Genomic DNA, 24,938 nt, shown 5'->3' on the forward strand with positions numbered 1-24,938 from the left:
TGCATTTTTACCTAAATGTCTCTTGAGGAGCACTTAAGAGGATGGATGAAAAAATAAAGAAACACAATGTGATTTATCAAAGACATTAAAGAAGCTAGCCTTTCTTTAAACAAATTATGTTCACTTTAAAAACATTAAGTAAGACCAGCCCAGATCAATTAAGGGACTGGCTTTGATTTAGCCATTATTATCCACCTGATATAGGATTAATGAGGATATTTATAGACCTATGCAAGACATTTTTTCCCTTTCTTTATCACTCAAATACTGGTGTGCTTTTTTCACATTCAGCTCATGCATAAACACACACTGATCTTAGGTTATTGCTTTTTCTTGTAGAGAAGAGGTGCAATTTTCTTGTAGTGACAAATAGGTATCTAACTAATATGACAACTTGGAGCTTTGCGGGAAGTCTGTGCGCCTAATGATTAACCAGTGTACAAGCTCTCACCGACACCAACACCTTATAAACGAGTTCTCCAATTTTTATGAGGTTGAACAACATGTATATATATTAGTCCACTCTATTGATATTGTCTGCCCGCATTCAATGCATCACTGCAAGAGCACATTGACTTATACTGGGCAAGTCTATTACCTCTTGGCAGGGTCCCTGAAACTTATTTGCATGGAGTATTTTTCTTAGCCACATTTTCTCCTTTCATCAGTCCTGCTTGTGCTTGGAAATGCTTCCATTATGTTTAGGGGCAGATATATCAAGATTCCAATTTGTAATTTCTAAATAGCGATTTTTAAGGAATCGCTATTTAGAAATCGCAAAATGGAATGTATGTAGAAAATCGCTATATTTTAGCGATTTCTTAGTCTTCCTTATTTGCGAATTCGCATTTTGCGAATTTGCAATTAAGGAATAATTTCCAATGCATTCCTATGGGCCAGGAGGCCCATGGGAATGATTGCAAAATAATTCTCAAATTGCGAATTCGCAATTTGCTAATCGCAATTTGAGAATTATTTCAAGGGTGCAGGGGTGTCTCAAGGACACCCTGCTGCACCCCTGTAAATTACATGTGTGTGCATATGGCGCACATACATGCCCAATGGGCATGTATGTGCGTCATATGCCACCCTCACAAATGCACAATTGTGCATATTTACAAGAAATCGCAAATTACCACAAACTTCAAGTTGGTGGTAATTTGCGATTTCTAAACCTGAAATCGCAATTTTGTAATGCTTCATACATAGCATTTGAGGAATCGCAAAATTCCTTATTTTGCTAATTTTGAATACATTCCAAAATCGGTAAAAAGGCCGTTTGCGATTCGCTAAGCCCGAAATTCTGCGAATTTCGGCCTTAACGAATCGCAAAAGGCTTGAAACATCTGCCCCTAAGAGAGTAAAGCTAGTGGTATGAAATTGAAGGCAAAATTCCAAATAATGCATTTATCGAATTTGGAATTGTGTCCTACAGCTGCTGTGTTGGACACTTTATGACAAAATGACCCACCCATGCAAAGCTGTTGCTCACAAGGGGTGTACTATGCAGAATTCGCTTTTTTGGGGGTTCTGTGCACATCATGCCACTTTCCCGTCCGATAATCGAAAAGTGATGCATAAGACCAGACCACAGACGCTAACCAACACTGCCCTCATCCATCTAAATACAAGTGAAATCTCATCAATCTAAAAACAATTTAAATTTGGATAACTGCAATTAAATGTAAATGCTAAACATTTTGTAAATGGCCAAATATGTTAACAAAATAATCATGCACTTTAATAAATGTCTAGACAACAAACTAATCAAGCCGCTGAATCGATGTTATCCCGCTAGTAAATAGCAGGCATAATAAAATGATTTATATTAGGCAGTGGCCAGAGGCACTCTCAAGCCTAAGAATGCACAATGCAGAATGAGGACAAAGCGGGAAAACAAATTAATAGCAGCTTAATATAAAGCATTATTTACTTCACCCATTAGACCATGCTCTTGCCGTGTAGCTTGTTAATTTAATCTCATTTTTTCTAAAGTAACTTTAGTTAAATGGCAATAAAGGAATGGATGTTCAAGTGCTGGGAGATCTGCAATTATGCATCAGAGCCTTTTAGAGGCACATGGGAATTTGAGTCCCACCCACACGTAACGATCTGAGGCTTTACTATGCAAGCACATCAGCCAGAAGCTGGCTGCGGGTTTTAACTGTTTAATCTATAAACATTGGATTTTAAGAACAAAAACAAGTAATACAATCTACAAGTAAAAATAGAGTTTTGTGCTGCGATGTGAGCCAGCCAGACAACTGAGATCGTATAAATGCTCCCTTGCACCCATTTTGGACCGAAGGGTGCATTTTACACTAAGTAAATAGCACTGAATCACGGTAGTAAGGGGACGATTATGATCGCGGACGGACTTGAGTCCGTCCGCGACCCCTGAGGAGGAGGGAACGTCCGCAGGGGCTCTGGCGTTCCCTCCGATCAGATTAGGATGTGACCGCCAGGGTGGCGGTCACATCCTCTATCTTTAACATTGCGGCGGGTGCAGCTTCAAGCTGCACCCGCCGCAAGGCTAAAAATGCATGCATCACATTTGCATGCACAAAGCGGCAGGCACCGCGCAGTGCCTGCTGCTTTGTGCACGCAAATGCAGGGGGGTACCATAGGTACCCCCCATGTGCACCCCCCACCACCCCTTCACCCAGGGGGCCCGCAACGGGCCCCCGAAGTGAAAGTCCGTATGATTTTCCACGGCGGAAAAGCCGCCGTGGAAAAGCATGTTTTTCCCACCATCCTAATATGGCTGGTGGTGTCTGTTAGACACCTCCACCATATTGGGGCTTTTCCGCCGCGGTCGTACTGCGACCGGGGCAAAAAAGCAGCGGACAGAATTCAAGACCCACCAGCCATCCTAATATGGCGGTGGGTCTTTGGAGGCTCCGCAGCAGTTTTTCTGCATCCTCCGGGCCGGCAGTGGCTTCCGCCGGCCCGGAGGATGCGGAAAAACCGCAATCATAATCGGCCCCTAAGTTCGGGACAAATCCTACTCCGATAGCACATTTAGCGCGAACTAGCACCTGCTCGCGCTCACTATTCGTGTTCTGTAGTGCTACCTCTTAGCACAAAATGCAGCCTCACATTCATTTTGGACTTGAGGTTGGATTTTGCACTTCAAAACTAGCACTAAATGCCTGTAGTAAGTTGGGGCAAAATCCTACACCAACAGCACATTTGTGAGCACAAACAGTCACTCTCTATCAGTGTTCTGTTGCACTTAGGGCTGTTTTTTTTGCGCAAAATGCATTCTCAGGTCCATTTTAGACACAAAGGGGTATTTTTGCACAAAGTGGCGCTAAACGCAGAATTATTCCTTGTGTAATACAAACGTAATCTTGTGTATTTTTCAGGTAATTCCGCATGATTATAATAAACGGAATTACGTGAGGTACACCTACCGCTACCAATAACCCTTTTATAGCCTAATGAACTGTAAATGTGCTGCACAAAGATGCATAGAGAACACAATTCAAAGATGCAATAACAAGTTCCTGTTTAAAAATGCTCCCTTTCAGCCAACCATGAGCTTAGTTATACATTGAAATGTGGAAACCATATTTGTAATTTATAAGAAGTAAAACCAAAACAAAAATATAATGTTTTCGAATTTCTACATGATGTTAATTTGTTTAGTTAAAATAGGCCCATCCAATTTTAATTGAGGAATAATAAAAGGGCATAACATTCTTATTGTGACGCTACTTGCTGTGACATCATTCTGAATTACATATGCTAATCATTCCAGTTACTAATTTTCAAAGGACTTGCGCCCTGCACAATAGGCCACTGATTGGCACCCCTTAGTAGGAAGTGGGCACACCCTCACTTGTAAGGAGCACAGCCCCATGCAAGTTATGACTATGAGACATTTATGGATTCAGGTGCTCTAACTGTAAGCTATGTAAGATGCAGCACTTCGTTTTCCTCACGTTGAAGCTGCTGTCGAAGAGAGATGCAACGAGAAATATGCCAATTGAGTATAAGCAAATATTACCATGCTTCAGTGGCGTAACACAGAACCCGCGGTGCGGGGTGGCCCAGCGCTGCTGGGGGTCCCCTCAGCACAGTACTCTGTCCTGAGAGCTCCTGATTAAATCTGGAAAGGGGCCTCTCCATGTACCATACGGGGGTTGCCCTCAAGTTTTGTTACGCCACTGCCATTTTTAGAGGAAAGAGCACATGCGCTTTAGCACTGGTAAGCAGACGTAACTGCTCAGTCCTAAAGCCAGCAAAAGTAAGGGGGAAGACCACCCTAAGGCTGGCAGTTCTAACATGTGAACCCCCAGCTGAAAGTGGGAAAAACGACACAGTCCCTTGGGAGTTCGTATCACTTACGCGTAAGAAAATGGACAGACCAGCATTGGCGTGTTCTGACTTAGGACAGTGTTCCACAGTAAAGTCCACTCCTTGTAGGGAGATGGACCACCTCAACAGTTCGGGATTTTCACCTCTCCTCTGCTTGAGCCATCTGAGGTGTCTATGGTCTGTCTGAACCCGTAAATGAGCCTCAAACAGGTATGCCTTCAGCTTCTTCAGTGCACAGACCACAGCAAAGGCCTCCCTTTCAATCACACTCCACCGCTTTTCTCGTGGAAGTAACCCCATGCTAATGAAGGCTACAGATTGGTCTAGGCCCCATCTCAATTAACTGTGCTAAGACAGCCCTTATGCCATACTCTGAAGCGTTTGTCTGCACTAGGAAATCCTTAGAGAAGTCAGAATCCTTGAGTACAGGTGCTGGTAGCCTTGAGGGTATCAACGGCTTTCTGGAAGGCCATCATCCAGATTACCTGTCTCGGCCGCGAAGTCAGCTCTGTTAAGGGGGGGTAACAATGGTGCCATATCCCTTAGCAAACCTCCTATAGTAGTATCCTGTGAGGTCCAGGAGGGACCTCACCTCAGTTAGTATTTTGGGGGGAGTTGCCAGGCCAGGAGAGTCTCAATCTTAGCCTGGAGGGGCTGAACAGTGCCACTGGCCACCATGTCGCCCAGATAAACCACAGAACCCTGCCCTATCTAGCACTTACTAGCCTTGATAGATCGGCCAGCCAGCTGCAGGGCCTGAAGCCCCTCCTGAAGCCCCTCCTGGAGGTGGTACGGGTGTTCCTCCCAGCTGGAGCTGTAAACAGCACAGAATGCCTCCTTCCCAGCCAGGAACCTGTGATCAACAGCTGTAAGGTGACAGGGAAAATTTTCAAGCCAAAGAGAACCCCACTGAACTGGAAGTGGGCCCTAGGGTTGAGGATGTTGACCTCTCCTTTGCCCCCTCATTCAGAGCAATCTGTCAATACCTGGTGTCAAATCAAAAGTACTGAGAAATGTGGGAGCGCCCAGCATGTCTATGAGGTCATTAGCACAAGGGATGGGATGTGTGTCAATCTTCATCACAGAATTGAGACCTCAGTAGTCCACACAGAACCTAAATTCTTGAGTGGCGCCCAGTGGAGCAGCCTTGGGTACCAGCACTACAGGGCTGGACGAACAAGAGACTGTTGGCATGCTCAATCACCCCTAACACCAGCATCTTAGACATTTCCTCCGTGATACTGGCCCGCACCTTTCCTGACAACCTGTACATCTTCTTTTAACAGGTGGACTGTCTCCAGTGTCTATGTCATGAATGTACAGGTGTATGAGTCCAGGGGTGAGGGAGAACATAAGCATACTGCCCCAGTAACTGGTGACAGTAACTTTGCTGCTCTGGGGTGAGGGTAGGGGAGATGTTGACACCCTCCACAGACCAATCGTGCTCCTAGGCACACAGGAGTTCAAGCAGAGGTTCGCTCTCTTCTTCCACTCCTTCACCTGTCCCCATGAGCCAGTCAAAGTGTGGTTTGTGGCAGTTCACGATGGGTCTGGAGATCCTTCAGGTTAGTGGACTCCCCCCTTCTGTTCCTTCATCTCATATGTTGAACATGTCCAGCGATCAGGGAGATTTCTGGGCTCCACAGGCTCCATAACCCACACCTTCTCGCCAGGTTGAAACTCTACCAGAGTGACCTTCTGCTCATACTAGAGTTTCATAAGTTATTGACTTGCCTAGCAATAGTTTTTTGCCTTCTTCCAGGACTGGTGCATCTGGATGCGGATGACCAGCATGTAGCTGACCACAACCTGAGGGGGTTTACTGGGAGCTTACTCCCACACCTCTCTCACGAGGCTCAGATGTACTTTAACTGTGTGGCCATAGATCAGTTCAAATGGGCTCACCCCATATTCTTTTCTGTGGTACCTCCCTTAAGGCAAACCGAAGGCATGACAGGAGGATGTCCCACTTACGCCTCATGGGCTCATGTTGTCCACTATCATGCCCTTCAGGGTCTTGTTGAATCTCTCCACAAGACCATTGTTTTGAGGGTGATAGGATGTGGAGAACTAGAAGTTACCCCACACTCTTTCCACATGGACTTCATGTACTATGACATGATTTTCGTGCCTCTGTGAGACAGTATCGTTTGGGGAACCCCACATGGGTACAATTCCCCATCAGGACCATAGACACCGCAGGTGCAGTCACCGACCTCAGAGGAATGGTCCCTGGGTATCGAGTGGCGTGGTCCACCAAGACTAGGATGGACTTGTTGCGTAAAGCTTTTCTTGGGGTCCAAGGGGCCAATAATGTTGATGCTTACCCTTTAAAAGTGAGTGCCTAAAACAGGAATGGGGGTCAGGGGGGCCTTGGTCTTTTTTCCCTGACTTACCACTGACCTGGCAGGTGGGACTGGACCTAAAGAATGCACCTAAGGCCGTCTTCATCCAGAGCCAGTAAAAGTGGGCAAAGGTCTTGTCTTGTCCTAGATGTCCTGCCAGGTGTATGTCATGAGCCAAACACAGAAGAAAGGTCATGAAACAGTGAGGGACCACCAGCACATGCGCTGACCCAGATCCAGGAGCCTACGGCTCGTTATATAGAAGGCCAGTCTCTCAATAGATCAGGTGATCTCCAGAGGTGTCACCTGCTGCCTAGGCCTCAGCTTGCAGCCTCAAACTTTCTAGAGTGGGGCACTCTTTTTGAGTTGCAGTTTTCCTTTTCCAGACCACTGGGAGTGGACTTACTGTTTGCTTTTGTTCGGCAGTAGTTGTCAACGCTCCAGCCAAGCGAAAGCAAACTGCTATCTCCCGAGTGTGGGCTCCTCAGAAGATAGAAGGAGCCAGCCCTGTGGGGTGGCGGTCCCCAGGGCTGTTAGTGGCTCCATGAGGGGGACCACTCTGCCCCCTACTTTCATTTTCTAGGGCCTACCCTACGGAGATAGTGGTCCCGATGGACCTTAATAGGAAATGAAGGGGGTCCGGGCGGCACCCCTCAAATATATGTTAATAAAGCCCCAGGAAGATGGCAGTCCCTGGGGCTCTTAGAGCCGAAAGAGGGGGCTGTGTGTGTCCCCTCACAATTTTTAAGCAGGCACCCGGCCCAACTGGGGGATGAGTTTTAAAGAAGTGTAAGAGACTGTGCTTCTTTTTTTACTTTGTGATTCCGCAGCAAAAAAAAAAGAAACAAGACGTTTGGCCCCAGAGGGGTTTCTGGTGGATCCCAGTACCAGGGCTAAGGGGTCAGGGGATTCCTACTCTGCCCCTTTTCTTTATTTCTACGTTCATTTGGGCTGCCAACACTTCCTGGTTGAAGTGTTAGCAGCCAATCAGATCTCTGCATGAGATCGTCAATATTTCCAAAGTATATGTGCTTTAAATATATACGAATTTGAAAATCTTTAAATATCTCAAAAACTACTGATTGGATTTATACCAATCAACAAAAAGGGCTCTCTCTGGACCAAGAATGACCTTTCTGCTAAATTTGGTATAATTCCGTCCAGTGGTCATGCTGTAGTCATGTCTAAAATCCCTAACGGAATTAACAGGAGAAACGCTCTTTTTTTAATTCCACTTTTCCATGGCCCTAATTGAAGAATCACCTTGAAACTTTCCACGCACAACAAGAATCAGGTGGGCACTTTTTTGGGGGAAAATTTTGTGAAGATTCATCGAATGGCCCCAAAGTTATAAGCAAGTAAAAAAATGCTTTTCCTATGGAAACTAGGTTATAACTACCTACTGGCGACCATCAGTAGTATATCTATACAACTATTATAAAGAGAGAACTGTGCCCTTTGAGCCAGGTAAACTCGAAAAGTACACCACCAATCACAACACCCAATACAGCGCTGGAAAGGGGAGGTCCAGGAGATGGACATGGCTATACATCAACACACCATATACATTGGGGGGGGAGGGTGAAGAACGTTAGGGGAAAAGTAGTCCGTATGGGCGTATGCATAAAGTGATTAGACGTGCGGCGTTCCTCGTCACAACGCTTGCGAGAGGCGCAATGGCGTGTGGGCATCGCATTACGTAAACGCGGCGTTCGGTGTCGGACAGGAGCGCTGGAAGGAGCAAGGGACCGACACCCGACATGCGGAAGTGCCCAGCTGATGGAGTGCCCAGCGTGGGGAGGAGCCATCGCACAACGCAAATATTGTGAGTAAGTAGTATAGATTCACACTTTACATGTTTTACGGCGTGTAAGGAATCACACTTGACTGTGGTAGCTCTTTCGCGCTGAACGTGTAAATACAGCGGGCTGTGAGTGCAGACGGTGCCATTTGCTTCTCAATCTTAGCTGGGGGGCCTCAAACATGTAGACCCCGGCGCGCCCCACCGCATTTGCACCTCTTCACATTATCCGGGGGAATGTCTCCCATTCCAGTAAAATGTGCACCCCGCCACCTTAGGATCTGGCACCCTCTGACTGCCGCATGGCACTATCTCCCAAAAACGATAACACCCCCACCCGCCGCAGGATCGCCACATCAACAGTCAAGTGAGCCCTCCTTCAGACAGCGCGGTACACTCCAACTGCACTTCGCCAACACCTGCAGGGTCAGAACAACAGCGCGGGCAGGGGTGCCGAGCCACTTCAGCGGGCCTCAGTAAAGTATGGGTTCGGACAGGCACTTCAGAAGTGCACAGCAGATGAAGTGCCCAGTGCGGGGAGGAGCAGCGGGGAGGAGCGGCGGGAAGGAGCGGTGGGGAGGAGCGGCGATGCTGGTGGGGGAGGAACGGCGATGCTGTTCAGTACTCTCGAAAAGCCTACCCGGACAACGTTGGGACGGGCTGCTAGTATATATGTATATCTATCTATCTATCTATCTATCTATCTATCTATCTATCTATCTATCTATCTATCTATCTATATATATATATGTACACACACACACACACACACAAAGACTTTCACTGTACACCTTCCAATTTCAGGAAAATATGAAAACGGACCTAGAACTTAGTACACAGGTTTTTATTACTTGCCCTGCACCTCCGCCACAATGTGTTTCAACCTTCAAGAGATCTTGGTCACATAACGTGCATGCGGAGTGTCTTCCCATATTTAAAGTTTTAGTGCATGGACTCATGAAGTGTCACATGGTGAATAGACACAAACAAATAATTACATGGTCTGTAACATCGGCATCAGCAAACCAATAAATGCAATAACTACATTTATAATGGCATAAATAATTAAATCCTTAAAAGCATATAAATATGTGACATGTTAATACATCTAGTCTGCTGTAAACAATCTAATAATGGAAATTGAGCCAGATGTCATGAAAATATGCCATTGCATCATAGTTTCTCATATGTATATATACATAGTACTGATGCATATCAATATATAGAAAAGAAAAACCAAATATAAATATATATATATATATATATTCAACCAAACACCTCCAACAATGCTGAAGGAAGGAGCCACAAGCGGGGGTACGTAGAGAGGTTCTTTATTAGTAAGTAGCTACGGCGTTATGCATTTCGGCGTGAGCCTTCCTCAGACGCCACTACCCCACTGAATGTTCATGCGCCCAGCTGACAGCAGTCGCTGCAGCACCCTTAATTGTTGAGTGCGCGCCTCCCCCAACCATGTGATCGTCATTTGCAGTATCGAGTTCTTGGACTGCAAATCCCAGAATGCTTCCACCCTGGGCTGTATTGCGTGGGGAAACCAAAGTCTACTCCTTGTGTTTTCAGGCGTGAGCAGAGCTGGGCGAAGTTTCAAACAGTAAATAACTACTTTAAGGACCCCTCGAGTCCCCGCATTCGCTTCGACCCACAGGTGACGGGTCCGCATGCTCGTGTGCCAGTAACAGTGCACCAACACCATCCGTGAAGTCACAGACTGCCATAACAGCGTCCCTTGCTTTCCTGCTCGCTGTGGGTGAACTGCCTCCTGCCAATCCCTTGACGAAATTGAGAAACTGCTGGCGCAGAAAACCAGATGACAGGCAGCTGACTTGAAGAAGCGTGGACTCCTTAACGTGCCTCTGGCCGACATGAAAATATTCAACCAAACACCTCCACCAATGCTGAAGGAAGGAGCCACAAGCGGGGGTACGTAGAGAGGTTCTTTATTAGTAAGTAGCTACGGCGTTATGCATTTCGGCGTGAGCCTTCCTCAGACGCCACTACCGCACTGAATGTTCATGCGCCCAGCTGACAGCAGTCTCTGCAGCATCCTTAATTGTTGAGTGCGCGCCTCCCCCAACCATGTGATCGTCATTTGCAGTATCGAGTTCTTGGACTGCAAATCCCAGAATGCTTCCACCCTGGGCTGTATTGCGTGGGGAAACCAAAGTCTACTCCTTGTGTTTTCAGGCGTGAGCAGAGCTGGGCGAAGTTTCAAACAGTAAATAATTACTTTAAGGACCCCTCGAGTCCCCGCATTCGCTTCGACCCACAGGTCACGGGTCCGCAGGCTCGTGTGCCGGTAACAGTGCACCAACACCATCCGTGAAGTCACAGACTGCCATAACAGCGTCCCTTGCTTTCCTGCTCGCTGTGGGTGAACTGCCTCCTGCCAATCCCTTGACGAAATTGAGAAACTGCTGGCGCAGAAAACCAGATGACAGGCAGCTGACTTGAAGAAGCGTATAATAATAATAATATATATATAAAATAATTTCAGATATCAATGATGTCATAGAACATGTAACAGATGTGATATCTAAGGGTATAATTTGTGCAGGGCATGATAGCAAGCTACAGTTATTTCAGTTATCTACAACTGGTGAAGTTCAGTGTTCATTTTTTTAGTTTAAAATGTTAGATTTTAATTGAAAATTTCACCTAACTGTAAAATCGCTTTTACCTTTGTTTTTTTCAGTAAATTTCGGAGGTTTTTCTATGTTAAAGTTTGATATTATGTCCATACTTAACTACGTCACTTTGACCTTTGTATTTTGCAGTGAAATTCTGGAGTTTTTTTTATGTAAAGTAAGATTTTATCACCATTTCCAAATTTTCCAACCCCAGCCAAGTTGAGAAGTTGGCTGCAGGGACTGGCCTTCCACTGTGCATGGCATTGAGTCAGCCGCATAGTCAGGCCTGTCCCACGGGAAAATCCAGTGGGATACTCTTGGGAGTACGTGGGGTCACACAAGCTCCCATAAGAGTCCGGCTGATTGCAGAAGTACCTCAATTTTTTTTAATATGGCCCATGGAGAACCCACAAGATCCAGGGGTTAGGGTATTCCTGCCCTAGCCCCTCGTACATTATTTGTTTTTTATTTTCAGGACACCGGACCGAGCGCCTGTGTTCAGTAGAGGCAGCAACATTTTGCTTTATATTGCAGTTAGCCATTTAGAGTCTGTGCTCCGCAGGGCTTGCAGGATTCTCACTCATGTTTGAGCAAGTTGACTGGCAGGAAAAAAAGCCCACTAAGACAATAAGTTTGCTCTAGTATTTGAAGTTATGCACCAGCAGAACTTATGTAAACCCAACCATTCAGATATCAGTACATTTTGAATCTTAATTGCTCAAAAACTGCTGATAAGATATACACCAAATCACAAAAGGCACACTTTATGGGTAAAGATCTAGCTTTCTGCCAAACTGTGTTATTCCGTTCAGCAGTTGTGGCTGCAGCACTGTCTAAAATTCTCTATGGAAATTAGATGGGGAAAATTACATTTGTGGAACCCCCTCTTTTTTTTAACCTCTGCTTGACAGATCCTCCCACAATTTTAAAGGAAGGAGCTGAGTTGGATAAATGCTTTTGGAAAGTATTTGTCAAACTGTGCAAGAGTTAATAGATCTCTAAAAAATCAATTTCCTCTGATAATCATGGTCTAAATAGAACTATACTGTGGTGACTATATAAAACCAGTAGGTAGTTATAGTTAAGACCTAGTTTCCATAGGAAAAGCGTTTGATGAATATTCAAACAATTTTCAAAACTAGTTTGGCAATTAGTTCAAATGTTGTCTGGAAAGTTTTGGGGTGATCCATCAAGTGGGGGCCGAGAAAAAGGGGGGTCCTAAAACACAATTTTCCCAATGCAATTATCCATAGGGATTTTAGACATGACTGCAGCCCGAACTGTTGAACCCAATTACATCAAATTTGGCAGACAAAAGATTCATATATATATATATATATATATATATATATATATACCTCCAAAGCAGTTCCTTTGCGGGAGATTATGCAGCGCTCATGCATGTGCGGTATCCTGCGGCAGAACCAAGCCGCTATTATCCTCCAAACTGTCTCCCTGCTGGGAAAAACGGGTCGCACAGCCAACTTTGGATTTTACACAGCAATCCTTTTTATTTTGCTCCTTTCAAAGGGCAACAGGCACAGAGATCTACGCGTTTCGGTGTCACTTCACCTTGCTCACGATCACTGGGTGTGCCCCACCCACAAACATTTAACCACAACAATTTTTTCAAAAACCAGTGTTTCCTGTCACATGGTGTGCTAAGGGCTCACTACTAGAGCCAATGTCAGAATATGTCGATCACTTCCTAAAACCATCAGTATTCAAACTAAACTCCTACATACAGGATACAAGTGACCTACTAAGGAGCCTGGTAGACACACCATGGCAGGAATCGTACTGGCTTATTTCAATGGATGTGATTGGTTTGTACACCAACATTGACAATGATATGGGTGTGACTTTGGTTTGGAAATGTAAGATTCGTGCTCGTGCATTAAGTAGAGGCAAGAAAATAGAGATGGCTCAAAAAAGAGACATTTCCCATCCTAATTTCCATTTGAACATTTGTTCTCTGAAACAACGTTTGATAATTGTTTTGTCTCGGTATAAAAAGAATAAATAATAGAGACATCTGGTCCATTAACTTGCACATACCAGCGTATGTGGCCTTCCCAACCCACAATTAAAATATTCAAAACTGATTCGTCAAGAGAGGCCATTTTGGGAAGTCAAACTCAAAGCATGTTGTGCAAATATTAGATAATAGATGAAGCTTTAGAAAAAATAAAAAAGCATTAGGAACTCTTTTGTTAATCAATATTTTTAAAAAGCTGAATTTGTGCATGGTTGACCACCCCCACCAGCAGCCTGCCCACCGAAATCCTTGAACCCAGGACAAGCACCACCAATCTGCGTTATGGCCAACCACCAAGCTTCATGAGCTTGTTCTTGGGCTTTCATTAGGGTTTTGTAACCAGCACAAGGCCCACAATCCCATGAAACACTCCTAGTACACACCAATGAAGCCTGCCGTGGGTACCTGTTCCCTGGCCACGAAGTTTGTCATTGGTTTGTCACCCTTAAAATGAGGGCTGAGAACCCTAAAAAACACAACAAAAAACAACATTACCTTCCGCAAACGTCAACCCCATATGCAGCAGTGGTTGATTGCCTGCAACAGTGATTGGGTGCCTACAGCAGATGGGTACAGGTGTGACCATAGGCCATCACCTCTAGGTAACCCCTGCAGCACATGTCCTAACCATGTGCAAAAGTAATTAGTTGCCCATAGTGGGATGGACACAAGAAACTGTTGGATGTGGTATATAATCAAAAAAATAATACAAAAAGCATAAGTTAAAATGAAGTATTGAGCGCAACTAAAACCAAAAAAAAATGAAAATTATTGTTAGCACCATAATTAACAACTCGCACAAAAAATAAAAATCATACTTTGCTCACCAAATGCAATGCTTATGACCTTACAATATATATACCAATAAAACACCTAAAGCACAACAACACATAATGCAAGAATCAAACCAATTCATACTACATTCTTCACTGTCTCATTCACAGTTTTAAGGATATGATTTTTAACCTTATCTTTAAGAATACTTTCGACATTTATAAATGCTTCTGTCGCATCAAGGGTGAGTTCATAAGCAATGCATTTATGGTGCATCTTTTGGATTGCAGTCCTAACTATAACTTGTAAATTTCAGTGGTTTTTCAATTTTAATTTGCACCCTTAACTCCACTTTAACTGTTTTTTTTCAGGGAAATTATAGGGGCTCAGGGTTTAACCAACATTAAAAAATTATAAACAAAGCTACTGATAATTTCATTCTAACCTTTTGTTTTTCCCAATGCAAATATATATACGCAAATTTCCAACATAATAGAGTTAGCTGATTTGTCATTGCAGTTGACTGACCTCTTCTCGTCAACCCACAATCAATACATTAATGGCAGATTGTATTACCGTAAAAGTTCAGCGAGAACAGTAGTTGAAAAGGGAAATGTACAGAGATAGTCAACACAATTAAAGACGTTACTCTTTTTTTTTAAAACAAACTTTATTGATTACCATATAGTATTCGCCAGTCGTCATAGACATTATATTTTGGTAATTAAAGACCTTACTCCAGATCCTATATTCCTGATCAAGCCTTTGCTTACTGAAAACTTGCAACCTGTTAAGCGACTATCTGTTAACCCACATTACTCCATCAAACACATAGTAAGAGAAGACAACAGGAGACAAAGACACAATAACTTACAGAGACTCTCTCCAATTCAACAGACTTCAAGCCAAGAATTACCTCTAATTCAATGCCTTGGAGAAGAACTCGGAAATCCAGTAATCGTGGCTCCCAGTTGCATTTAATTCACTTTCAACGTACTTGTCACTCATTATGTAATAGAAGTCACACACAAAACACGATTTTTTATGTTGTAATAGATTCTGAGCTTCTTTTGAAACTGATGATAACTTTACATAAGTTTATTGGTAAGTTCAAATTCCCTTTAGGCCCAAAAGATCATCAGAAAATATCCACAAACTACCTCTCATATTTAACATCCATTTAGGAAGGTGAACTCTGAAAGCATAGCAAGCTAGCTAAAACTTTACCTTGAATTCAAATAAACAATATGATTATAAATTCACTTTTTGTGGGGTCTATTTGCGTTTTTTCAGGTTAATTACTCACCCTTAGAAACAGGTGATTAATTTCGGTGTGTTAGTTACAGGTGTCTATTATTTTATCATTTGAGCGAATCAATTTGTTTTCCAGGAAATCTGAGGTAAATCTTAAGAGTTTTGTTTTTTGTCAACTGAATGTCGAGACCTATCTTACGCAGGATATGGTATTCCGGTTAATTTGCAACCTTCACTCCCGCTCAGCCTCTGCTCCCATTCGGCAAGTCCTTCATTAGCCACCTATCAGGAAGAGTGTTATTTTTAAACTATTCTGTCTGACCCATAGGGCACTAACAAAGGACCTTTTCTCTTATCTGCATGCTAGACTCAGTCAATACCAGCCTCCGCGACTGCTTAGATTCTCAAATCAGGATTTATTAAAACACCTTTGAATCTGCACTTGCAGATAGGGTGCCAGATCTTTTTCACACCTTGCCCCATTTCATTGGAACAAACTCCCCTTGCAAATCAGGATGTGTCATGATTTCAAATTTAAAAAACTTCTACAAACGTGGATGTTTTAACTAGTCTATTTACACTTTCCTCTTCTGGTTGCCAAGCAGCGAGATACACCTTAGGGTATGAGTCGTATTCTATAATAAATTCCTGTAACATAACATACGCACAAAACTCTCAATCAAACAATTTCAATATCAAACTTTTTATTTAAACTCTTAACTTGCTATATAAGTCTCCTTAGCCATCATGTTAAAGAGCCAAGTAAAGTCTTTGTGTCCTTTCCCGCTATCGAGGCCACCAGCCGCGGTCCTTGCACGTAACAGTGGTGGGGTGGTGAGGCCGGGTAAGGGGGGATTTCGAGGGACGATGAAGAGGGAAAAATTAAATAAATAATTAATGTTCCCTCTGCATCGTCCCTCGCAATCCCTCCTTACACGGCCCACCACCCCACCACTGTTACCTGCACGGACCGCGTCTGCATGCCACCTATGAGAAAACTGGGTGTGGACTTCCTGGCCTCCACTGGTCGTTTTATCTCACAAGATATTTCTACAGCTCTTCCTCTGGTTATTTCAGTAAGGGAAGGTGTAATAAGAAAAAAAGTGTCTCCATTTTTACAGCATATATATTACAGTAACTTAAGTGCAGATAAACAATAACTTACATTAGAGGATTCAGTAAAGCATAGTATGTCAATATATTGGTATAAATAGCGACATGGTAAGAAAAGCAGTAGCACCCGTTCTTTAATGAATTACAATCTACAGACTGAAGAACATGCACTTACTTCATTTCAATAAGATTCCCTCCTAGCTAATATTACAACCCTACCATTTTTACAGCTGAAAGGACTTCACGGTGTTTTTCTCTTGAATAAAAAGGAAAAATAATTATGCTGCGATTTGATCCATTGCATTTTTCAGACGAAAACAACTTCCAATCTCCCGCCTAATGACCCAGCTTGTGTTTTGTCGCTGATTGAGACAAGCTGGAAAGACATCATGTTGAACTGACTAGGCAAAGAGTAAATGACAGAAATGATAAAAACCGCTCGATATATATGAATATATTTCTTCTAATCAAAATCTTGAAAATGAAGCACTCAGAAGTGTGGTGCAGGCTCGCCATTTTTTTTGCAGTTTCAAGGTTTATCTGCAATATACTGTAATACCAAAACAGTAAATCCATGCAGTGCACTTAAATGTGTACTCTATGCACACTATAGGACACGTTTAATATGTTAATGAATTTTTCTGGGGGAATATCTTTGTATTCACATTTTCACTAAGTCCTAAAAGTGACGCAAAACAACATTTCTTAAGAAAGACCATGACTGGCATCCAGGGTAAAACAGCATTAGAGGCAAAATTCAAAATGTACATTAAGGATGGGTCTGCAAACACAATATCCCATTGAAGCGCGTAAAGTGTATCCATTTCCCTGAAACCTAGGGTAAAGTCATGTAAGATGAAGAATTAGGACAGAAAACAAGAGGGAGTAAGAGGAGACAAAGGCGTCGTATCAAGCCCAACAGGAAATTCTAGGCTACACAAGTCTCTCTTGAAACCAAGGCCCCCCTACTTGCACCTAGGATTTAGCAATTAGTTCAACTTTACTCCTCCCGCAACTCAAAAAACAAAAACAATCTAAAAGCACGCCCATCTGGGTATGTAGAGATTTTCTATCAACGTCTTTTGAGGGGAAAAACATTGCATTGCAAGTCTAGTATCCAATTAATATACCTTGATTATATTAATCAGTAATCAGAAATGTACTATGGTCATCACTAATTTTGGAGATCCCTGCAGAGGGGAGATTAGAAGTAAGAGTCACTCAAGTTCCAGCGAGTGTACATCGTCACTCTCTAGAAAAGGGGTGAGAGGTTTTGCAACTTTAAGGCGGAAACAAAGGATACTGTCTCCCTAATCCATTAATCTGACCAGCTACATTAGTCCTACTAGTCAGAGCCTCCTAAATCACTCCGGGATGTACAACACAAGATAAACAAAGAAACAGGCTCACTTGTCTGTCATTGGTGCATATATTGCTAAATGAAAGCGTTTCAGAGTGGAGCATGAGTAGGTGCATTTGAGGCACAGTACCCTTGGAATGACTGTAACTACAGGGGCGTGCCCTTCGAACCGGTCATAATGAGGTGCATCAATGGATACCTCCTGGGGCCTTTCTCACTGAACTCTGGTCTTTGGCACACCTATAAAATCCTGCATCATCTAGTTTATTGTAATTTACACAGGCACACTGACCATCCCAGTGGTAAGCTTCTGCAGACTCAGAACAATGCCATTCGAGTAACAAATGGATTTTACAATCATATATATATATATATATATGGTACTTAGTACTTTGCAATGGATTTCCATTACGGATCGGGTCCAGTTCAAATTTGCATGTCTCGCTTTCAAATGCTGGCATAGCACTGCTTCCATTATCTCTTTTCCTACTGTTTGCCCTACTAGCTTGTCCACGTCTTGAGTACTCGTAAACTGTTTATCATTGTGCCTTGAAGTAGGCTTGTTATCTCAAGGAGATAGGCGGCTCAGAGTCCAGTCTGTTAAGGCATGGAATTCTCTACCTAGGGAAGTTCTCAGTTATTCCTTCTGGGTGAGCTTTAAAAAATCTGTGCAGTCTTTGCAGTTCTCACCTGCTTTCAGCTCAAAGGATTTCAAGCTCCCAGAAGCTGTTGTGGGTAATATGTGCAGTACAAATTTGGTGAACAGTAGTAATGCATGTAATATCTAGGGGAGATAAACAGGAGTTGAGCATACCTAAGTGTATGGCTCTCGTCAGAGGGCTCACCTTACTTAACATAGAGATACCGAAATCAATATAAAGAATAAAAAGAACTAGAAAGAGCCCAATAAAAGAGGTGACGCTGAAATTATAATGCCGAAAGGGGCCACTGAAGCTGGGTAATGAAGCAAGTCAAAGTGAGCAAGTAGACCTCCATCTCAGTGACACAAATGAAAAGGTCCATTTATAACAATAGATTCACAAAATATGGTATGTTGCCACCACCACTCTACGTATAACTCATGACATGGACAGTAGTCCACTGTCTATAGAATGAGGCCTCACTTGGCGCACATTTGCAGGTCATAGGACAGGTCCTTGCCCTCAGTAATGTCAAAGGACATGCTTAGGCCACTGTGCACACTATTTTAGTGTAAGGGTAGAGCAAAAAAAAAAAAATAGATAAAGGCAGCCAAGTCAGGTACACTCATCCCAACAGAATGGATTATAGAAAAATAAATTGCATGTATTAATCCATAGGTTCTATTCATGCATTATATTTGCAGATACCATGGGTAGGTGTCATTTAGTAACAACATATAACCCTCATTTGAATGTGCTTTCTATTTTTATGTCTAAATTTTTAAAGTGTTAACATGAGAAAAGCAATATCTGAACTACAGGTTTTTAGTGCTGCCATCGAGTACTGCTAAGTACTTAACACCGGTGCAGCAAAATTTCACACTGTTTAGTATATAATATTCCCCTACAGAAGTGAGTGATGTCACTGATTTTCTCTTGCACTCTTTGTATGTGCTGGCATTGTGACTTCACCAGTGTATTTGTTCCAGGCATGTCTGTACTCTGATTTGCCTGGCCACACTACTACTTTTCTTCTATCCAGCTGAAAAGTCAGTTCACCATTTCTTTAATTCTACACCCTCCATTAACTCTAACTTCTATGTTGAACCCATCCTTTCAGGTACCCACTCAGCTGCTGCAGCTGACATTAAGTCCCAAAGCAGGCCCACCAGTCCTTTCACAAATGTGGGCCTGGAGTGTTAACTGCTGAGTTTGGCACTCAAATCTACCAAGAACTTACAACTTTGCTAAAATGAGGGCTAGAAGAATAAACTGCAAGTGAACATCCACGTATGTGACCCTACAAAGTGCTGTATAATCTTCTCAATGTAGACAGGTGCTTCTAGAGGGATGAGGTGACCACCAAACACCCCATGAATGAGAATGTGCCAAATTAAATAAGGCTCTTCGCTTACAGATAGAGATACTTTTATTGACTACTTCAATACCAAATTAAATGATTCTTTACGTTGTGCAGATATTATATGTGCAACTTTATTTAGTACGAAAAGGAACACTGATTTAATTACTTTGCCCTGAAGAAGTCTTTTAACAAGACGAAACACGTGTTGGCTACAGTGGTGAAACATGAAAAAACAAGTATAAACTTCGACAAGACTTGGGCTGTTGTTTTTAGCCCTCGAGAGTGTTTGTTGTTTAATATACCAAGAACTGTTGTCCAATGGTGGAAGTGTGGGATGGAGCTTAACCGAGCCTTATCATGGTCTAAAATGTGAACAAAATTCAACTCATTTCAAAGTTTGCATACTTCATACATTAAGGACAAATAGCATTGTTTCAATTAGGAAGTAAAACCTGGGAAACTGGATCTATTAAAGTTTTCCTCTGCTGCACAGAATAAAAGCAGTAGCTGCTAATTCAGGGTACTTGGTGCTGGATGGGGGAATGAGACCACATTCTTTAAGTGCAACAAAGATTTCAGAATCTACTTTCGTTTCTAAAAATTGCTTCCCATCATTTGTCTCCCTGAAACTATTTAAGTTTGGTTTTGAGGACTAAAGTGATGTAAGAGAAAGACCAGCACTGGCACAGGCAATAGGGCTTGTCTTTGGCAAGCTGGTGGAATTGTTATTTTTTTTCTTTCACGAACACGCCGCAAGACAGAAACATGTATCCACCTAAACATGATGCAAAGAATAGGTACTACAGGCTTTGAATTACTGTAACCTTAAACACACAAGGATGAGTAAGAAAAATAGAAAGAGAGCAAAAAAGCATTTGCAAAGTAAAGTATTGGCTCACCACACATTTCACTGAAGTGCACTTCTTCCAGACCGCTGTGTGTGTCGTCTGGTAAGATGCTATCACTCAAAGTGAGACAGCCAATGGCTTAAGTGGGAAGACCAATTGCCCCATGCTGTATACTGGGTGGAAGCAAAATATGTGTGAGTGATGATCTGAACAATGGATGAAAAGTGCTGAGCCAAAGCCCCTCCATGTTTGTATATATTTTTTCTTTATGTTTTGTTTTCATCGTATTAGGCTGGCAGAGTAAGTAATGCTGCCTCTACGCCAGACCTAAAACCAGAAGGTTTTTGGCCAAGCTTCTCACCTAGATCATCCTTGACAAAGGTACCCATGTTTTCCCATAGAGTCTGTTGGGCTGTTCACTGCTTTACGCGGTATCTTGTGTATTGAAAAAAGGGAGATTTGAGGCTATCGGATCATTTAGTCTCTAAAGTTAGATAACCCTTCTCAGTGTGTTTCAGCATCAACCAATTAACTGGATTTAATGTGTGACTGACAACTTTGGTGTAGGTGCAAGTGAACTTCCAGTAAGACATAAGCATAAGTTAAATTAATTTGACTTGTACAGAAGTAAACAAACTTGCTGATATAAAATATTGAAATCTTCTGCTGAAAGTAGTCAACAGATTCCACACATACCATTTCCCAAGATTTAAAGACATCACCTGGATGTGCCCTTAAATAAAGATTCTTCCCAACCTAACTCAGGTGAAACAACTTCTACCTCTGAATAATACTGCCTTTTTGGGGCTAAATGCCCGAAGGTACTCCGTACAGAAGCCACAGTAGCAACATGGTATTTTCTTCTCCAATGAATAACATATCCTACCAAAGATATGGCGATGGGATTACATTTTTAACAAACATTCAAAGTTCATATAGTGAAAATGACCATTTCATCATGAGCACCAACACATCTTGATTTTTTTTAGGTTAAAAGCCCCAGGGTAGGTTTGACGGTCATACATCACGCAGTTTCTCTACCTTTTAACCCTTTAAGTGCTGCCGTCGGCCAACGGTCGTCGCGAGCACTACCTTGCCAGTGCTGCGCACGTCCGTTGGCCGACGGGGCCGCACCCGTTATTCGAACGTTCAGCACTGGGCGCTGAACGTTCGACGCTCCTAAGGTGTTAAAAAGGGGAAAGCATTAAGGAAGCCTACTTCTGATATACTAAAAAGGTCAGACTTCTGATTCAATCAGGCTAATTTGACATACTGTGTAACATCAATGGATCATCAAGCGTTATTCATTAGATTCATGGAAAAATCCTACTACAGTTTTGACTGAATTACAATAATGACTGCATATGGAGCAGGTCAAATCTCCAATAACTGTTCAAAAGCACACACGTGCCTGTAAAACTGTGTGCATGTGACTATTTTTGAACATATCTTTAGCATTATATTATCGTTAATGCAAGATTTTCATCTCAGTATGGGTGAAGGAGCTGCAATTGAATATATAAAAATAGGCAGGCTTCTAAGCTGTCATTAATGCAAATATTGCAGATAGTATTGGTGAACTGTTAGCAAATTGTTTGTTAAAATAGACATGCTTACATTCTGTTTTATCATTCATGCAAAAATATCAGCATCATATGGGTGAAGTTTTTGAAAATTATTGTAAAACAGGCAGCATATTTAATTGAAAGAGCCATGCACCTTTTGTCAAAGTACTTTTCCTTCAGCTCCACATGCAATATCGCTGCGTGCTCAATGATAACCTCTGTAATTGCAATCTTTTTCCCTTTTTTTTTTACAATTTCAACGTCAGACCCACCGTAACCATGGAAACACACAAAACATCTAGCCTTATTTGGAACAGTTGTTCCTGCGCGACAGGTGAGCAAATCTTTCTTCTTAATAAATAGCTACAGTTAAAATACTTGTAATAATAGGACTTTAAGGATATATATAATTAGAACTATTGCAGTCAACAGTATCGTTCATTTTAATGGGATATGGGTTATCTATATATATAAAAACAAATGTACGTCTGTCTGTTTGTCCTTTATGCATTACTACACCATTCATCCGATCGGTATGAAACTTTGGGAAGTTGTTGAGTACACTCCCACGAAGGTTTCTGGCAAAAATCAAATAAAAATTTGATAAAAGTTGTTGAGTACAGTACCGCAAAGATTTCTGGCAAAAAAAAGGAAAATTTGCTTAATATCGGCCCCCCAGGGCCCTCATAATCTTTCCAATACTGAACGTTTACAGTTTCCGGTGCAACTCGCTTTTGCAATAACCATCAACAAAGCACAAGGACAATCGCTGCAAGTGTGTGGAATACATTTGGAGAATCCGTGCTTCTCACATGGACAACTGTATGTGGCCAGCCCACGCTTCGGAAAACCTTCTGATTTATTCGTGGACGCACCAGACGGAAAAACAAAAAATACTGTGTATCCACAAGCACTCGAATAAATAAACAGAATTAAAACAACACTTTAAAATGTTTTCCATATTAAAATGAATATGTTTCAATAAAAATGACACAATGTCAATTGAATGTTATCATAACAAGTTTCCTTGAATTTCCTTTCTTCTGAGATCGCAGCAATGCGCGACGGGTAAGCTAGTATCCAATAAAAACAATTAGGTCAAATGTTTTCACATTACCAATTCTAAAACTCCAGGCAGCCTTAGTAGTCTTGTACAGTTTTAGCAATGGAAAAAGGAGTTTTATGTACCTACATATTTTCCAGAACTTTGTCCTGCTGTTGATAAATTTATTTTATAATATTTATAAGAGACAGGTGAGCCATGTCTGCCTGTTCTCATCTCAGCACAGACTACTAATGAAACAGTCAGAGTAGAACGACCAGTTGGCATTGGATAAATGAGTTGAAAGGGGAGTGAACTTGATGTATTGTGCACCTTGAGATAATGCTTAGCCAATCGCTGAGCAGCCACTTTGCCATGAGTGGGTGAACCGCTAATTAGACCGAAGGAAATAAAACTGCCAGGGTGGGATAAAGGGATATTGAAAAATAAACAGTAATTACTGCTTTATTGTCAGAGAGAAAAAGTTCTGAAACAGCTCAATAAAAGCAGAAAAACGAATTAGTGCGTAAATGCTGGAATTCATCAAATTAGCGCACTCAAGTAAACACAATTTGAAGACTAGCATTTACTCTTTGGAGCACATTATAAAAATGAATGGAAGAACGAGAAGCCAGCGGTTCCCGCCCGCTGCCTCTGACATTACCATCACATGAATTATTTTGATAAAAAAACATAGGAAATTCGGAGCCTCTCTTAAAATAACAGTTCATCTTCGACTTGTGGAGACCCATCTCCTTTAAAGCTAATTAGTGTACCTAAATTGAGAACTGCACCATCAAACGTGATTAGGGAACCTGCGTCATACTGGGCATTCTTAATACTTTTTTGACTTCATTGCAACTTACATTCTGCTGCTTGGGATGATTTTGTGACCGTCGCGGAACCAAGTGACTTGAGGTCTGGGAAAACTGATGACCCTTGGGAAGTTTAAGACTGCAGCCTGGCCTTGCAACTCTGTCATTCTCTGATCTCCAGCGTCGAAGTCGCCCATGTCTGCAGGGAAAAAAACACATTGTTTTGTCTAACATACATCTTTTTATTTTGTTCTTTGCACTGTCTCACCAATCTCACATTCTTAATTAAACATATTTGTTTAATTTATGCATACCTAGAAAACATAAAGCATACTATTGTCTCGGGTCACTAAAAAAATGATGTGCTAGTTAACCCCCTTCGCTGCGGCGGCTATTCCGCCGCAGCGCTAAGGGTGCGGGGCGGCCGCACGGCGGGTCCATGCTGGTGACGGAACTGCTCCGTCACCAGCCGCGGTTGAGCTGTGCTGATGACGGAGCGGTTCCGTCATGGCCCCGCCCGCTCAATAGAACGCCCAGCGCAGGCGCGGAATCCGCGCCTCGCAGGCGCGTCGGGCGGGCCATGACGGAACCGCTCGTCATCAGCACAGCGCCACCGCGGCTGATGACGGAGCGGTTCCGTCATCAGCACGGAAAAGGTTAAAGAGCAGAGGATTGCTAAACTTGTTCTCTGTCTTACTTGAAAGTGCACAACAGGAACACATTTTTTTTAGAAGTTCCATCCTATTTAGGATGGTTGGTCTGTGATACTTAGATCCACAGACCAATGTCTGTGGGGTTGTCAGTCTAATATTTTGGCAGGTCCCAGGGCCAGCTATCCTAGCTGCTAGCTTCACGAGCCTCCTGCTCGACACCTTCGTTCACGGTTATCCTCTTGTTCCCTCAAACATTGTCTTCATCCACGCTCAAACAACCTGCTGTTAACTCGTTTTTACCCAATAACACAACTTTTTTCCTCTTGACTCCCACTTAACTGCCTTCTTTTTTCCTAAA

General features: G+C 42.6%; 1 protein-coding gene across 1 annotated transcript in view; it reads right to left on the bottom strand.

The window, feature by feature from the left end:
* The window catches only part of SDK1 (sidekick cell adhesion molecule 1), a 1,937,536-nt gene that overhangs the window by 1,374,046 nt on the left and 538,552 nt on the right, over nucleotides 1-24,938 (bottom strand). Inside the window, exon 4 of the mRNA XM_086940699.1 lies at nucleotides 23,979-24,126. Coding sequence (XP_086796825.1) covers nucleotides 23,979-24,126 — 148 coding nt within the window. The remainder of the gene's footprint in view (nucleotides 1-23,978; nucleotides 24,127-24,938) is intronic.

This window comes from Lissotriton vulgaris, chromosome 10 (genome assembly GCF_964263255.1).
Source record: "Lissotriton vulgaris chromosome 10, aLisVul1.2, whole genome shotgun sequence".
Taxonomy (NCBI): domain Eukaryota; kingdom Metazoa; phylum Chordata; class Amphibia; order Caudata; family Salamandridae; genus Lissotriton; species Lissotriton vulgaris.